Source organism: Amia ocellicauda, chromosome 15 (assembly GCF_036373705.1).
Source record: "Amia ocellicauda isolate fAmiCal2 chromosome 15, fAmiCal2.hap1, whole genome shotgun sequence".
NCBI lineage: Eukaryota > Metazoa > Chordata > Actinopteri > Amiiformes > Amiidae > Amia > Amia ocellicauda.
Window position 1 is genome coordinate 30,233,882 of NC_089864.1, and position 18,968 is coordinate 30,252,849.

Here is an 18,968-nt window from a genome sequence, read left to right on the forward strand (position 1 = left end):
ACATAGTCTCCTCTGTTCCAGGGTGAAAAGATTCAGTTCCCTCAGTCTCTCAGTAGGACATTCCCTTCAGACTTGGAAAAAATCTGGTTGCTTTCCTCTGAACTGCCTCTAGAGCAGCGATATCTTTCTTGAAGTGTGGTGCTCAGAACTGTACACAGTATTCCAGATGAGTGCATTGTACAGTCTTAACATTACTTCCCTTATTTTAAATTCTACACTTTTGACAATATACCCTAGCATTCTGTTTGCCTTTTTTATTGCTTCCCCACACTGTTTGGATGGAGAAAGTGAGGAGTCCACATAGACTCCTAGGTCTTTCTCATTTCTCTAGTTCTATTCCTGCCAGTGTAATTATAGTGGACATTTTTGCTACCTGCATGTAATACCTTGCACTTGTCCACATTGAATTTCATCTGCCAGGTGTTGGCCCACAACTGAATATTATCTAAGTCCCTTTGAATAACCTGTGCTACCGAGATTGTATCTGCTGAGCCACCTATTTTAGTATTATCTGCAAATTTGACAAGTTTGCCAACTATCCCAGAGCCCAGATCATTAATATAGATTAGAAAAAGCAAAGGCATTATTACTGATCCCTGTGGAACTCCACTAACAACCTCACTCCAGTTAGAAGCAACTCCTCCTATCGACATCCTCTGTTTCCTATACATCAACCAGTTCATAATCCATCTACTTACATTACCCTGAATGCCTACAGCTTCCAATTTGAGGATCAGTCTTTGGTGTGGAACCTTATCAAATGCTTTCTGAAAATCTAAGTATATCATATCATATGCTTTCACATGATCTACAGCTGCAGTTGCATGTTCAAAAAACTCTAATAAATTAGTAAGACATGATCTGCCTCGTCTAAACCCATGTTGACTATCTCCAAGAATATGGTTTTCATTAAGATTCTCTTCTATTTTCTAATTATTTTTTAAGTAATACAGGTGAGACTGATTGGCCTATATAATACATCTATATCTACACCGATCAGCCATGACATTATGACCACTGACAGGTGAAGTGATAATCTCGTTATCATGGCACCTGTCAGTGGGTGGGATATATTAGGCAGCAAGTGGCAGCAATTTTCTCCTCAAAGTTGATGTGTTAGAAGCAGGAAAAATGGGCAAGCGTAAGGATCTGAGCGACTTTGACAAGGGCCAAATTGTCATGGCTAGACGACTGGGTCAGAACATATCCAAAACTGCAGCTCTTGTGGGGTGTTCCTGGTCTGCAGTGGTCAGTACCTATCAAAAGTGGTCCAAGGAATGAAAATCAGTGAACCGGCGACAGGGTCATGGGCGGCCAAGGCTCATTGATGCACATGGGGAGCGAAGGCTGGCCTGTGTGGTCCAATCCAACAGATGAGCTACTGTAGCTCAAATTGCTGAAAAAGTTAATGCTGGTTCTTATAGAAAGGTGTCAGAACACACAGTGCATCGCAGTTTGTTTCATATGGGGCTGCGTAGCTGCAGACCAGTCAGGGTGCCCATGCTGACACCTGTCCACTGCCGAAAGCGCCTACAATGGGCACGTGAGCATCAGAACTGGACCACGGAGCAATTGAAGAAGGTGGCCTGGTCTGATGAATCACGAGTTCAAGGTGTTGGCCTCGAAATTCCTCAGATCTCAAAAAGGGGACCTACACAATATTAGGCAGGTGGTCATAATGTTATGGCTGATCGGTGTATGTACACACATACATACATATACACAATTTTGATACTAACCTACATTGCTATCAATTAAACTTCAAGTATAGAAGTTAAGGTAACCAGTGTTTAAATGTTATTGATTTCTGGTGTTTTCTAAGCTAGTATTTATTAATGTCAATTGGCTGTATGGCTATAAGGTGAAGCTGAAAAAAGCTTTTCTGTTTATCGTCAGCAATTTCTCTGTTCATAAAATGATTTCACTTTTCTCTGGCATGTTGTAGTGAAAGTGTATATATTATATGCAGTGACTATATATTTTTTTCACATCTTCAAAAAATGTTTTAATTACAATGTTTCATAAAAAATACAACAAGGGAATACAGTGTCACTGCTAAATAACAAACAATTCTGAAAACCTGCTGAGTCACTTAATCATTATTAACAACAGCTACCTCGTGTTACTAATCAAGTGTCAGGTCGAGATGGTGACTCATCCCCCCTTTGTGTATTACTCCCTTTCAGATACTCAATTAAAGGTTGCCAAATTGTGAATAATTCTCCCACACTCGTCAGCCAGTTTATATCGAATTTCCTCCATATAAAGGGTGCTAGTCAATTATTTTATTCATGTATTTAAGTTTGTGATAGCATCACCTGATTTTAGCTATAATCAGCATACTGTTTCACTTTGCTTTTATTCATAATGAGTTCAGAGCATCCCAGTATAGCTAGCACTGGATTAGGTGGGAAATCGCATAGGAATATCTCAGAGTAGCATGTAAATATATCAGACCAAAAGTCAAAAAGCTTAGAGCATGTCCAATACTGGTGTAGCAGAATACCCTCAGCACTTTAACATTAATCACACAAGTGGGAGACTGAAGGGTAGATTTTGTGTAATCTTAATTTGGAGTAGTGGAGTCTTTGTAGCACTTTAAATTGAACCAGCTAGTGTCCGGCATTAATAGAATAGGTGTGTGTTTGTTTCAGGACCTCCTCCCACACCTCATCCAATATCTGATGTTCAATTTCCTCCTTCCTTACAATTCCTTACAAAATGTGTAGATCATCTATTTGTTTGAAAGACAAGTAATAGAAACTGGCGATATGCTTTTTAGCGTTAGGTGGGCCTAGTCAAAATCTATATACCTCAGGTTCTACAGGTTTAGTTTCAAAGTGGGGGATGTAGGTATCTGAAAAAATGAGTTGCAGGCAGGTTATATTTTTTCCTCAACTGATGAAATGGCCATCAATTATCCCCAGTATTTTCTAGCCCTTGAACACACTGGGATGGAGGGAAGGAGTGGTTGAAGCATATTGGGCTGTGGGTGGAGGTACCTAGTAAATTAAGGGTGGTCTTTATCTGTTTCCATATCCTCAGACAATTATGTAACAAAAATTGAATACAAATTTGGTATGTGGTGTTAACAATGAAAATAACAGTGCTGGAAGTGAGGAGATAATGTTAGCTTTAGCATCAACAGCCAGCCAAGAGGGAATCTCAGAGATTGGGAAAGCCATTTTGCCAATATACCAGTGCTCTTAGGTTGGCTTCCCAGTAATAATGCTGAAATAATGGTGTCCCAAACCCCCCAATGCTTTTGGTTTACACAAATGTTTTTTTTTTTTTTTTAATTCTGTGGCTTAAATCCCCAAACAAATGGCATCACTATTGAATAACCAAAAATTATTTAGTTCAACGAATTGGTACATTTGGAAAGTGGTAAAGCAGTCTTGGCAAGGAGACCAATTTATTAGTGTTTACACAGCCAATCAGAGAAAGAGGTAGAAGTCTCCATTGTTCAATATTTTACTTAGTTATTTAGATTGGCCAAAAAGTGTAATCTAAATATCAGTTTAGAATTTTGCCAGGTAGCTAACATGGATGTTTAGATCAGTAGACAGTCTGGTTGTAGAATATGTCATAATTGTCAATATTTTCTGAGATTTTGTATTCTTACTCAGACCAAGTATCCCCCCACCCCCCCATTTCAGAATTGCGGAGGGATGGGGCATAAATGAGGGGGGGTGGTACACATTTTTCACATCAGAGAATGCTTCACATCATTAGAATGCTGAGAGTCTCAGCTTTCATGGGATACCAAACACTTGGCAAAAAACAAAACAGTGAAGAGTACAAATGGGATTAAAGAGAAGCACATGGATTCAGTGCCCTTTAAAGGATACCAGAGGGGGTTTTGTCAGCTTAAGGGGTTAAATTTTGTTAAACAAAACAATTCTATGATTTATTTTTTATCTCCAACTGTTTATTTATTCTATGCTTTAATTTCTGAATACATTGAGACATAAAACTGCATACATTTCAATAAAAACTGGAAAAATTGAGGTGTTCTAAAACTTTTTACCAGTAGTGTATGATGTGTGGAAAAGCGTGTGTTTCACCAATCAACATGATTATAAATCTTTCACAATTACTAATTGTATTGCAAAAAACAGATTGCGGGCTATATAATATTCAGTTTAGCTTGCATAAACTGTGGGTTGGCGGTTGAAGAAGTAAATATTTATAGCTTAAGTTTGAGGAGTTAACAGCTGAAACACTGTAAAGTTCAAATATTTAGTAACATAAGAATGGATATGCGTGAGAAATTCACATACGCAGATTTACTTTTGAATTGAAAAAGCGGCTATGGTGGTTCTAGTATTAAGTCTCTAGCCAGCTATAGCAAGACACTATAGACCTGCACATACAGGATGCAATATGGCAGTATGTATGTGTGTGTGTAGTTGTCATTAACGCTATGTATTGATTTACATCCATACAACTCTAGGTGCACCATAGAAAACAGGTTTCATTTTCTGTAGATTTTGATGTGGTAAATGTGAAACTGCCCCCTATCCACGCATCAACGTTACGTGCAAGTCTGTTGGCAGACACCTATGCGAATGCCTGCGTAGAACACCTGCGCATGCACGCAGAGATGCAGATGCAGAAGTATAAATCAGGCTTTAGGTGACCTGAACATGACAGAGTCCATTTCACATCCTGGCTGGAAATAAGGGGGTATGTTTCATCCCAGCTTCTGTTGTTTTGACCACATTTTGTATATCAATTTTATTTGTATTTCCAAATGTCAGACACTTTACCACTTGCCATTATTCTGCCATTTCTGGTTATTTTAAATAATGCAATTAATACAGAACAATTGCCTTTATAATTATTATTATCCTCATATTATATATTTCCTTTATATAGTAGCCCCCTTTTAGGGTTACTTTCTTGAATTATATTGGATTATGGGAAATAAGTGTTAAGGGGAATCAGCCTCTGAAACTTATATATTATGTACAATTTAAGGTTAAAAATAAATAAGTATAGTGCATCTATAGTATAAGAAACTGCTTTTACTTATGCCTATTATTGTTGTTGTTATTATAATATTTCATAGCTGACACTCTAATCCAGGGTGATTTACAACTGTTACAATACAACCCATTATTATTTTTTTAGATACAATTACCCTTTTCTAGAGCTTGGTTTTTACTGGAATACCTTGTTCAAGAGTATAACAGCAGTGTCCCCCACCTGGGATTGAAGTCACGCCCCTCCACTCAGGAGTCCAGAGCCTAACAACTACACCACACTGCTGCCATTCTATGTATACAAAAAAATTGGAAATAAGTGTAAAACAGTATTGTGTACAAAAATGAAAGTTGTTAAGATTATCCAATACGAATGTTCTCTCAGCGATCAAATTTTCCAAATTGTAACAACATCAAGTCACTCAGAAGAAGAAATAAGACTGCTATGAAAGAAATGCATCACCTACATGAGAAAGGCAGGGGAACAGTTGTATGTCAGTATCAGAGAATTCAATGCAAGAATGTGAAAACAACATTATAAGACATCTTTAGATACATATGCATATGGAGAAAAAAAGTAAAGAGGAGAATGTGGAATTCACAGAGAACAAAATTATTTTTAAACAAACATTCTGTTAATGAAAAAGACAATAAGAAAATGGACCTGGAGATGTCTATCATTACAAACAGAAAGCATATAATATAAGTATATAATAGTAAATAATCTCAATACAAAAGTGTAATGAAGAAAATTAATGAAGAGCACAAATAAGCCCAGCAAATTCACATCAGAAATCATATAGCGGTGAAATTAAGAATTGCTTTAATATGTTTAATGATCAACAAGAAGCTCTATGCTGCTTCACAAACCACTACCTTGCTCCCTCATTACCTTCCCTTCCCAGTTCTTTAGAGAGAATGGAGGGATCTTTGTGTGCCCTTCAAGGCGCCCTTCGAGTGAGTGCATACTCTGACTATACTTTTGCGGAAGAGTTTTGTGGTGAAGTCACAGAATTCCTCACATTAAAAGCAGAGACAAATGAGCAAATAGGTAGACATGCAAATCTGACAATTATTATTAGGTTATTTAATAAGTAAACTATTTGTGAAATGTATGTTGTATGGAAATGCATAGCAAATACAATTAATCTATTTCAATATATGATGAAAGTAAATTACAAAAGCATTTCACTGCATATTGATAGCTGTCAGGGATTACTATTATTAAGAAAGTTTACAAACAAGAGAAGGCCATTCGACCCATCGTGCTCGTTTGGTGTCCATTAATAACTAGGTGATCCAAGGATGCTATCCAGTCTATTCTTTAATGTTCTCATATTGTCGGCTTCAACCACATTGCTGGGGAGTTTGTTCCAGATTGTAACAACTCTCTGTGTGAATAAGTGTCTCCTGTTTTCTATCTTGAATGCCTTGAAGACCAATTTCCATTTGTGTCCCCAGTTCCATTTGTCCCTGCAGATCTGGAAAAGCTCCTCGGTTTGATGTGGTCAATGCCTTTCATGATTTTGAAGACTTGAATCAAGTCCCCATGTATTATTATTATTATTATGTTATTATTATGAATATTTTTGTTTTAGTGTATTTATTTATTTCATAACATTCACCCTTTCCCAAGTTATGGGAGATGTCACATGAAACATTTCAAAGCATAAGTATTTATCCTAGTAGCTAGGAACTAAAACAAGTACAAAACACAATAGAAAAACACTGCTTTCAATTAATGAATTAACAAAGAACCTATATCATTATATGATATGAGTGACCAATATATTTCAGTTATATTTTTTTATTAAAAATAGGGGCAGAGGTATAAACTCTGAAGCTTATCCAGTTGCATGCGACACACTCTGTCATGCTCATGGGGGGGGAACAAATGCTGCAAAGCTGGGTTGGGACTGAGTTATGAAGGGTGTCCCATTCAGGACTTTCTTTCCTGTACTCTACTCCCTCACTCACTCAAGTGCACACTATGTGATGTCAGTAAAATGTCTCATGAAGTAAAAGAATTAGGGAGCAAGGGAGCGGTTTGGGATGGAGCCTTAGATGCATCACAAAAAAGCAGAGAAATCACCAAAAATACCATGGAAGCTGCAAGAGAACATGGAGGAATCAATAAATCAAAACCGGATAAAAAGATCTCTGAAGATGCAAGGGACCTTATGAAGAAGATAAATTAGCACAGTCAAGACCTCAAATCAAAAGTAATTCACATTGAATTGTGCACAACTGTACAAATGTAAGGAAAGAATACTGAAACTAAAGAATTACTAAATTAAAGGGCAACAGAAACGCGGGATGGATATTAAATATTAGAATACATAAATGATAAACCAAAATAAGCATATACCATGCAAAAAATACATTCACCAAAATAAGGACTTGAACTTAGATACTACAGGTTACAGTTTTAAGAAGAAGTAAATTTAATCAACCTTCAATAAACACAATTCAAGGAGTTGCAAGAAAGTGGTGGGGGTATGCCTCTATTTTCCCCAAAAAAGATGGAAACTTTTTACGTTGAAAAACTCAAACATATATTTGAACTCCAGTGTGTTAAATAACACAAAAAACCCACAAAGAACAATAAAATATACAAATATTATTTCTATGAATCTACTACTTATAAGGAACAGATTTTAAATAAATTCAGGAAATCCTGAAATGTCACAAGCAGTAGATTGATAATGTTCTTGAAACTTGAAAATGAACATAATTACCCTCATTGTACCCTCCCCGTGCTGTAAATGCTAATTGAGAATACATATCCCTATTAACCATTGTGCTTTACCTTGTTTGAGGAACTGTGACATAGTTGGTGTGAGTGGCTTATCTATTGGCATCAGCCTCTTCCATTCACAGTTAGTGAAAATCAAGATCAGCATTAGACATCTGTTACAATCCCAAAAGTATAATGTTGCTTAATTCAGTCCCCACAGTCCTCATTAGCTGATTTAAGTTGAATGGTGTCCATATCCACACAGTTTCTTGTTACTTAGAAGCTTGTGTTTGGTAGTATTGACTAACTCATGGAGCAGCATATATCCTCAATCATTGCTTTTCAAGGAGAGCACAATGGAGATAATGCAAATCTGGCTGTGTAGCACCTCATACATCTGAAATAAAGCAAAGCTGTATTTATCATCATCATAATATTAATAATAATAATAATAATAATAATAATAGTAATAATATATACTGTATATTATTGTTTTTATAGTTTAAATGTTCAGGAACACCTTTTAATGTTCACCACAGTAAATTTGTGTGGCATTTTTGCAATTTTCCCATGGTTTACCCCACCAAATACTTTCCTTAAGCATGGTTTCACATTATTTGAATTGTGATTTGGTATACTTCTCCATGTTTTACCATGATTTCACTTAGCTTTTCTACACAATACACAGTAAACTTTTATAAGGTGCAGTGGCTCTCAAAAGGATTCACTCCCCTGGACTTTTCCACATTTCATTGTTACAACATGAAATCAGAATGGATTTAATCAGGAGTTTTTGCCACTGATCAACACAGAAAATGTCCATAATGTCAAAGTGAAGAAATATAATCTGCAAATTGTTCTAAATTAATTACAAATACAAAACACAACATAATTGAAAGTAATCACCCCCTTCAGTCAATATTTGGTATTGGGAACTAGAGCCTGACCGATACAGGCTTTTTGAGTCCGATACCAATAATTGGGGAGCAAAATTTCCCCATTACCGATATATCTGCCGATATTTGCTTTGTCTGTTTTGCATGCTGCCAAAAAAAAAAAAAATTGTGTAAAAAAGGCAGGATTTTTATGTTTTTACATTTTATATAATACACTTCACATTAATTTTCATCATAAATAACAACCACAAATCAAACATTGTAAAAATAAATTAAATATGTTAGAATAAGGGAGAATGAAGGAAAAATATACAAATATGCATGTTCTAGCATAGGGAATTCACTGGTCATGGTCCACATTGCAACCAATGATATAGGGAAAAGTAGGGCAGAGGTCTTTCTTCTGGGATAGATGGGACCTGTACAAACCAGACGGTCTACATCTAAACAGAAGGGGGACTAATGCATTGGGAGATCATATGTTTGTAATGAGAGTAATTGAGAATCTTTTAAAGTAGGGACCAGAGGGGCAGAGAACTCTGACAATGGGAGATGTTCCACTAAGGAAAGAAAACAAAGGCAAACTGCTATTAGGAAAGTCCTCAAATGTTTGTTGCTCAATGCCCGGATTATAAGGAACAAGATGTTATACCTAGAAGCCACAGTGCTGGCATGAGACTATGATGTTGTAGGAGTGACAGAAACATGTCTTAAATGGCTTAAAATTATGGGAATGAATACAAGTTCAAAGGATACACACAGTGTAGGAGAGACAGGCAAAATCAAAGAGGGGTTGGGGTAACATTATATGTCAGAAATGACACTGAGACAGAAGAACTCAGATTAAATCCAGAGTTAGACTGGTGCACACTGGATACATTTTCAGTCGAAAATTATGGTTATCTTTCAAGAAATTAGCTAAAACTAATGCAAAGAGCTTTTTTCAATACTACAACAGCAATAGGTCAATACAGGAGGAAGTGAAACAGAAAAAGGGCAAAAATTGAAGTATCTTGGAAAACGAACAAGATGCGGCAAATGTTCTCAATAAGTATTTCACAGAGGTTTTTACAAAAGAAAAAACTGATAACATTCCACAGGTTAACAATCAGTCCATTCAAACCCTAAGAGAGATCTGGATAAATGAGGAGGTACTAAAGGGACTAGCAGAATTAAAAACAAACAAATCACCTGGGCCAGATGGTATATTTCCAACAGTACTTAAAGAAATGAGGGAAATTATTTATAGGCCGCTAACTAAAATATTCCAAATGACACCTAGAACAGGGGATGTGACAACTGACTGGAAGACAGCAAATGTCATACCAATCCACAAGAAAGGGGACAAAACTGAGCCAGGAAATTACAGACCAATTAGTCTCACCTGCATTACTTGTAAAATGTTGGAAAAAATTATTAGACAGAAAACTGAGGAGCATCTTAATAAAAACCATATTCTTGGAGACAGTCAACATGGGTTTGGACAAGGCAGATCATGTCTTACTAATTTATTAGAATTTCTTGAACATGCAACTGCAGCTGTAGATCATGTGAAAGCATATGATATGATATACTTAGATTTTCAGAAAGCTTTTGATAAGGTTCCACACCAAAGACTGATCCTTATATTGGAAGCTGTAGGCATTCAGGGTAATGTAAGTAAGATTATGAACTGGTTGATGTCTAGGAAACAGAGGGGGTCGATAAGAGATGTTGCTTCTAACTGGAGTGAGGTTGTTAGTGGAGTTCCACAGGGATCAGTACTAGGGCCTTTGCTTTTTCTAATCTATATTAATAATCTGGACTCTGGGATAGTTAGCAAACTTGTCAAATTTGGAGATAATACTAAAATAGGTGGCTCAGCAGATACAATCTCGGCAGCACAGGTTATCCAAAGGGACTTAGATCATATACAGTTGTGGGCCGACACCTGGCAGATGAAATTCAATGTGGACAAGTGCAAGGTATTACATGCAGGTAACAAAAATGTCCACTATAATTACACTATGGGAGGAATAGAACTAGAGAAATGAGAAAGACCTAGGAGTCTATGTGGACTCCTCACTTTCTCCATCCAAACAGTGTGGGGAAGCAATAAAAAAGGCAAACAGAATGCTAGGGTATATTGTCAAAAGTGTAGAATTTAAAATAAGGGAAGTAATGTTAAGACTGTACAATGCACTCATCTGGAATACTGTGTACAGTTCTGAGCACCACACTTCAAGAAAGATATCGCTGCTCTAGAGGCAGTTCAGAGGAAAGCAACCAGATTTATTCCAGGTCTGAAGGGCACTTTTTCAAACAGAGAGGCGTCACAATCTGGAACAAACTCAACTGCGATGGTTGAAGTTGACAATTTGGGAACAAATTTGTTTGTAAACTTTCCTATGTTTCTTATGTTTCTTATATCCATAATCAAAAGGTCAAAGGTTTCCCCTTTACACAGTTTACGTGTTTGTCTTTACGTGTTTAATTAATTTATTACCGCTTTCACCCAATAAAAAGCAGTGTTAAGTAATAAGTATTAATTTGAGTTGCTCAGAAACATTTACTACAATGTGTGCAGTTTCTGTATATAAGTAAATGACGGCCTTTTATGATATGCCTAGTATTTTATTGAAAACTGGAACCCAGAAAAGTTTAATGTAGGTTTACTTAAATATATTAAAGATTTTTAATTACTTGGAATACGTTTTTATGTAACATATAATTTGGCAAAATATGGCCAAAAGAATGCTGTATTAAAGTAAAGAAGGATGTTTCATGCTGGAATGGAAAATGTATCAGTTATTTTTTTTAAACAAACAATGCTAAAATTGTATAACTTTATTTCTTATACATTTTCATAAAATAAGAAAATATGCTATGTTGTTTACTGCAGATTGTTATTACATTGCTTGAGATTTGCAGATTAGCAGCTGCAGTTGTACATGGCATAAACAACCCCTACCCCAACCCTGCATTCTGAGTATTGTTTAATTAGAGTTCCTGGAACTTATCTCTTGAGAAAACCTCTTCTGCCTTCCAGAAAAAACACATTTTGCAGGTGCAATTAAATCTATAGCCCTAAAGGCTGGGACAATGTTGGAATATGAAGCAGTGTTCTAGAAACTCCTTTTTTTAAAAGTCAGCTTATTTTGTATTAACCACCTTTCAGGTCCTACATATGTGAATGGTTAAATTAATATTTAAATATAATCGATTAAGTAACATGACAAAAGGTGTTTGATTGTTTGGGAAAATAATAAAGGTTACTATTTTTTTTGTTGTTGTTTTTTTGGACAGACTAAAATTCAAGGTGTGGGTTTCATTCGGCTCCACGTACCCTGGCCAGTTTTAAGCCGAGAAGCAGAATTTCTGAAGATAAAGGTGCCCACTAAGAAGGTAGGCAATTTCTGCTTTAATTTATTCTTGTTTGGAAACTCAGATTGTATTTCTGATAGGGGCCACTTTAATTTGCCCTAAATAGTATTTTGTATTATTGACATTGGAAACTAATTAAGTATCAATAACATTGCTTATAACAATGCATTATGTATTAGGTTTTTATTTATTGTTAAACGACCTATGACCTTGTTCTAATTCTGCATGTATTTCCATCATTAATGAAGTTGTTTAACTAACTATTCATTAACTATTAACTATTCATATATAGTACACAGTATTTAGTAACATTTTCATAATGTTATGTATTTTACTGTATGCATATTTTTTATATATACATATAATATCAAACACTTCTAGAACCCCAAGGATTTTGAGGAAACTCCACATGTATTGATATGTTACTGAGCAGAACAAAAATGTAAAAAAAACATTTTAGAATAGTACATTCTCAGAACTGTTCATATACATAATTAATAAAGAATTATGCACTATGTTGACTGACTAGTTATTTGGAGGGGAGGTGTTCCCTCTATGAGTAATCAGTGCTTTTTATATTAGTTATACAGTGTCTTGCCATGCAAGTGGTGCTGTTCCCATGTGGCTGAATGATTGTGTATGATGTAAATATGCTCTTACTGATCTCTCATTCTCTCAGAGGAGGCGGGTCTTTGGGGCATGATGTGATATCACAGTGTTGCTGTCTGTTTGCTGAGGCTGCTGTAATAAATAAAGTTGGTGTTGTAAAGAAAAATGCAAAAATATAATAATTACAAACTTTACAAGCAGCCCAGAACTGGCCTACTGGATATTTTCCTGGTATCCCATTTGCAGAATCTGCCCCTGGTGGATAAAATTATAAATATATAGCAGCATATCTTAATAGATGTTTTCTGTCTTTGCAATGTACACAATTAATGACACATTACATTTATGTGATGTTGCCCTTGTGTTACACCATTGAAATTTAAATAACCCAATGTAAAATTCTGAGGGTGTGATAATGATAACAATGATAACAGTGTGATAATGATAATAATGAACAATTAAAAACCTTTCTATGCAACATCACTAAAAAAGCTGCTTACGGCTTTGATGAGAAAACAAATGAATAAATATTGCTCTGATACTTATGAGGTGAGTCACCTATATCTGCTTCTTAGGCGTATGAAATTAAAGAAGAAAGAGGAATTATGGCAACAATGTACATGATGTGGGATAAACTCACCAAGCCAATACATCCCAAAGTGCCAGACATTTGGAGCAACACAAAGACCAAGTACCTCTCTCACACATTCTCAAGGGAGAGGTTACATCTGTGAGTATGGAACACAGCAATTGTTATTTTGTAAATATTACTTTTTATATAAAATATTATTCCCTCTTTTAACCTGTCTTTCACTAAGGATACACATGCAACATCATCAACAACAACAATAATAATATTGTAATAATAGCGTCTAATTAATCTATTTTAAATAAATACTGACAATACAATTGCAATTTATTATTAGTATTTTAAATATATATATATATATATATATATATATATATATATATATATATATATATATATATATATAAAATACATCAAACATGTTTGTGCTGAGAAATTCTCAAAAGCATTAGTGAAATTACTGAATATTGAATACGCACTGCTACGGATGCTACTTCTGGACTAAATATTATTATTTTTTCATAGAACCAGGAACCATGTATTGAAACAAAAGTATTACATGTAACAGAAAAGGTGGGCTGTGCTCCTTTTGGTTTAAAAAGCAAAAAAGTCACTCACCATTGAACAAACACATCTTATTTCAGATGGGGTATTTCCAACAGATGGACCATTTGAATTCTATGGCAAGCCAAGTTATCATTTAGATAAATCTTCAATTGTATTTTAAGATATCTTTCAATATTTAAAGATATATTTAAATTAATCTTAAAATAATATATTTGCAATTAATTTAGAGACACCTTCAAATAATTTGAAGATATCTGGAATATATAGAGAGATCTGCAAATGAGAAATCTTCAATTGTATTTTAAGATAGCTTTAAATATTTACAGATATCTTTAAATATTGAAATGATTTAAATATCTCCAAATTAATTGCAGATATTTTAAAATTCATTTAAAGATATCTGCAAATAACTTCCTGTATGTAGCCTGAGATTATCACTTCCTGTTCACTCGTTCATTCATTTCTATGTAGCTGAATGATAAAGTATTTACTTCTTTACATTGAGACAAGGTATTTGGAATAGAGTTTGGAGTCAACGCATTGTAGAGTCCATGTCCTGATCTGATTAAAGCTGTTCTGAGGGTGACAGGGGGTTAATATTAGGAAGGTGTTTTGTACACTCATAATTTCTATATTCCTTCTACAGGTACAACATTAAGGAAAAGGATACGTTCTTTGACAATGCAACACGCAGTCGAATAGTAAGTAAGAACCATGGCAAAGCCCTCTCTCTGTGAAGACATTGTGCTCCTAGTTAATAGGTTACTTTAAATGAGATACCACCTTTTTAAGGAACTTTGCAACTGACCGTTTGAAACATCCTTCCTGGATATAATTTTAGAGTTGTGGGGATACACTTATATGTAGCATTTGCTAGTTATAAAGAATGTCAAGTATAGCATAGTGAGTAAGATTAGTTAAGATAATTAAGATATCGCCTAGGGAAATTCTGACCTACTGTTACAAAAACATGTTTTGTTAATAATAAGCTGTTAACTGTATGTATCTGACATTTTTTTTTTTAATTTTGACAACCCTAAAACTACCATTTGCTCATATTATTTTGTCAGAAAGTTCTGATATGACAATATGAACTTCCAAAGTATAAATATTGGCTTTAGCAATAACATTAAAACTAAAAATACTAAAACAACCAGGAGCTTTTTGTAAATTCTTCAATTATACCAGATTCCCTTCTATGAACCTGTTTTATATTTAGGTTGTTCTGTCCTTTTCCATCTCTTTAGGTCTATGAAATACTGAAGCGCACGGCTTGCACTAAGACTTGCCATAGTTCAGGTAAGGGTCCTTGGAAAGCAGTTGAATTTCCAGGAAAAAGCCAACTAATTGTCTCAGTTGAAAACAGACTGCTTTTCATTAGTCAGGATTATCATTTTGGTGCATCTAGTCACCATATTATACGCCTTTTATATATACAGTGACCACCACATGTATTCATACCGTTGATAAACTGTATTTAATAAATTAAAACTGGGCAATGCAATTTCATGTTTTACAAATAATGGTATGTTTTTCAAATACAAAAGTGTCAAATTTAAAAATAAAATCCTCCAAAAAGAATCCTGCATCAACTTTCTGTTGTCTGGAAGATTCAGGAGGCAAACGCAAACCCAAGGGACAACAGTTAGAAATCTCTAAGACATTCTTGCATCATCAGGATACAATGTCTCAAAAAGTACAATTCAATGTTGGCTGCATGGATCTGGTGTTAATGGTAGAGTTGCAAGGAAGAAGTTTTCTGACAACACAAAACAAAATGAAAGAATTTGCAAAACTGCATCTCGATGACAATTATGAGCATGAACAATCAGATGAAACAATAATGAAGCTTTACAGACATGCTCATCAGCATTATATTGAATTTTTAAAAAGTGTTGAATGCAGCATTTGGTACACAAAATGGGACAAGTTAGGAATGGTCTGAATACGATTGCAAGGCACTATGTAGTGTATGTATAGGATATGATACCACATCTTCTTGCCTATCTTTAGTTCTCTGTTTATTTTTTCAGGTATTACCACACTAATAGCAAGTGGTGTCTATGATTCAGCTTTCCCCCTGCATGATGTAAGTTGACAGTGACATTATACTAATATGACTGTTGAATATATAAAGTAGAGACACATAGTAAATCCATGGTATCAAAAAAAAAAAAAAATCAGTCCAAAAGCACAAGAAGTGCAATCTGGAAAAGTTATAGAGGTTCTGCATGGAAAAGGAAGGAGTATAACCCTCCTAAGAATTTGATAAACCTGTTAAAAATCTACAGGAAGCACAAATCTGAAGAATCACAACATACTGACTGCCAGTGTGTGAATACATTTGAAAATTGTATATTTAGAAATATATTTAAGTGATTTTGACAAAAATGCTATTGATGCATACAATTTTACTTCTTGATTGATTTGGATCAAAAACTACTGAGTGCACATGTACGTTTTCATTCAAAATCAAGTTAGTTCAATTTCATCAAGGGACTATTGTTTCTGGTAGAAAGTACTATTTGTTTAATCAGTTCGCACTGTTAGGAAGATAAACAGTAACATTATAATGTGAGTTTTTTTCTTCATTGGTAAATTACTTTAACAATAATTATTACATGTATGTCCTATTAATTAGAGGAAGTCCAGTAATAAACCTTTTAATCCATTCAAGTGCTGGTAAATCATTTCAGGATTTCACTCCCCCTGTTTTAATAATACATTGCATTCAAATGCACTTTGTTTTACTTTGTTTGGAGAGGATATTTCAATGAGTTCAGTTTTTTTTTTTAATATATATTATTAAATGTGGGGTATCATCATTTTTTTACACTAAAAGTTATACCTAAATATGTCCCGAAAGTTTCATTCATTAAGATGGAATAAGATGGAAAAAAGCTGTTTTTGATAGACCGTTTAAAAAAAACCTCTGACTCCTGTAACCGGAAGAGCAAGAGTGCATGACTTCACAGCAGGTATTTCATTGATTTAAACCCCTGCAAAGAAGACAGGTAAAGCGATGTTAATGGGTCGGGTGTTTCCTGTGAAAAATTTGATGTGGAGGACAATTCACCCCCACAGTCCCCGACATCAGATACAGGAGAGCACGATGGCATATACACTTTTCGTTTTATTTTATTTGTTTGATATGCGGTGGGGCGCTGTTGTAATCCTGTTGAGACAGACTCCTTAACTGAGAGAAATTAACCTGATAATTAGCTCCTACACCTTCGCTCAAATTAATAATAGTGCTTAATTATCATGCGTGGCAAATAATGATATAATTATTATTATTTATTTATTAGCAGACACCCTTGTCCATGGCGACTTACAAAATATAAGCACAATACAAAGTGCAATAATACAGTGCAATTCAAGGCATAATACATTTTACAAATTCACAATTTACACAGGTATATATGAGATATACAGTAAACAATATATAAGGTCTTACATCCTAGAATGAAAAAGCTGATAAGTGCAGACAAGATGTTAAGTCAAAGTTAAGAGCTTAGGGAGAGGAAGCATAGGGGAAATCAAAATAAACAATACAAGTGCTAGTAATGCAAAGGCAAGAGTATGACAAAACATTGTATAATAATAATAATAATAATAATAATAATAATAATAATAATAATAATATATTTACAATTCACATTGTATGTATATCATTATTATCCGTTATAATATGTCCTTTGTTCATATGCAGACACTACGTTAAAGTAGTTTACTGTATTTAAAAAAAAAAAAAAATTATCATATCTTGCAATTACTCTCCCAATCAGTAACATTGATCGGCTGTTCGGAAGCGGGATGTTAAACTTGACTTGACTTGTTTATGCAGTCATTCAGCAACCTGATTCATTTTAGCGAAAGTGTAAGGATAATTAACACATTTATTTATTTAAATTTAGCAGCTAATTTTGAACCCCGTCCTGTCTCAAAATGTCCCGTGATTGCGGGTCCAGGTGGCAGCCCTACAGAGCAGCACAGCACAGGAGAGCTGCGTCTCTTGTTTCTTTACTGTAAGCTTTGGCATTATTAATGCAGAGACACTGCTGTTACATACCTGGATGCAACCATATAGTATACACATATTTACCATGGTATTTCTCCCCTGGGTGTGTTATGATGTTTGTTAACGGGTTTTTGTTAGCGCTAATGCAGCAAAACAGCCCGAGAGACAATGAACAATACCTGGTGTGACATCACGCATAAATTATCGGCAGCTGTTCAAGCGAGCTGGACTTTTCAGAGGGTCATCTTCAGACGTATTTTTTATACACTTAGCGTTAAAACCTACACATATAGTTGGTTTGACCTACCAGAAGTACTTTAAAAGGGAATTCTGAAAAAAGTCCAAAATGATGATACCCGACCTTTAAATACATTTGTGGATCTAATATAAATTAAGGAATGATCACATGATGGCATTATTAAGACATCAAATTGTTAACGCTACAACACCCTGTGTATAATCATCAGTAAGAAGTACATTATTAATATAACATAACCAACATCAATTTGACTTGTATATTTGTTAACAAAAATATATAATCTACATTTTCTATTTGTGTCTAAGGGCAATTTTGAGAACACAGAAGAAGAGGAAAAGAATGAGCGACAGGTACAAGAGTCTCTATTTCTTTCTGCTTTTAAAATCTGCAATTTGAAAGGAAGTGATGTTTTGATGCTAATTAATATATTTATTTACACCTCGACTAAAGCAGTGATGTGCACTCCTTATCCTGTAAGGTTATGGGGTTCACTTGTTCTAAGTTCGTTGACATTGTTTTAAATTACCAGTTTACAAGTCTTTAGCTATTGAGGATTTTTAAATATTTTATATATCATCACATGTTGCTTTAGCTGTTTGATGTGCCTTTTAGTTTTGTTAATGTTCATATTCCTACACTAAAAAAATGTACTGTTAATTTACAGTAAAAAGACTGTCAGGCGAGCTGTCAGACATTTCACCGTAAAATTAGGTGCAGTAACTTAAACTTCTCTACAGTCTCATCAGGTAAATTTACAGCAATACACATTCAAACTTTACGGTACCTTACTGTAAAATAACGGGTTTTATTCAATACTTTCCAGGGTTTTCTACTGTGATTCTACAAAGTAGTACTTTTAATTTAAAGTTAAATCCACGTCAAATAATTTGTCTGTGGCTCAAAGGTATAAACAGCTCTTTATTTAGGGCGTTATCTCAT

At 34.8% G+C, this 18,968-nt stretch overlaps 1 protein-coding gene across 1 annotated transcript in view; it reads left to right on the forward strand.

Moving 5' to 3' along the window:
• LOC136772014 (anoctamin-2-like) overlaps window positions 1–18,968 on the forward strand; it is a 203,339-nt gene that overhangs the window by 38,275 nt on the left and 146,096 nt on the right. Inside the window, exons 4-9 of the mRNA XM_066724657.1 lie at window positions 11,907–12,005; window positions 13,169–13,323; window positions 14,396–14,450; window positions 14,997–15,048; window positions 15,783–15,838; window positions 18,335–18,379. Coding sequence (XP_066580754.1) covers window positions 11,907–12,005; window positions 13,169–13,323; window positions 14,396–14,450; window positions 14,997–15,048; window positions 15,783–15,838; window positions 18,335–18,379 — 462 coding nt within the window. The remainder of the gene's footprint in view (window positions 1–11,906; window positions 12,006–13,168; window positions 13,324–14,395; window positions 14,451–14,996; window positions 15,049–15,782; window positions 15,839–18,334; window positions 18,380–18,968) is intronic.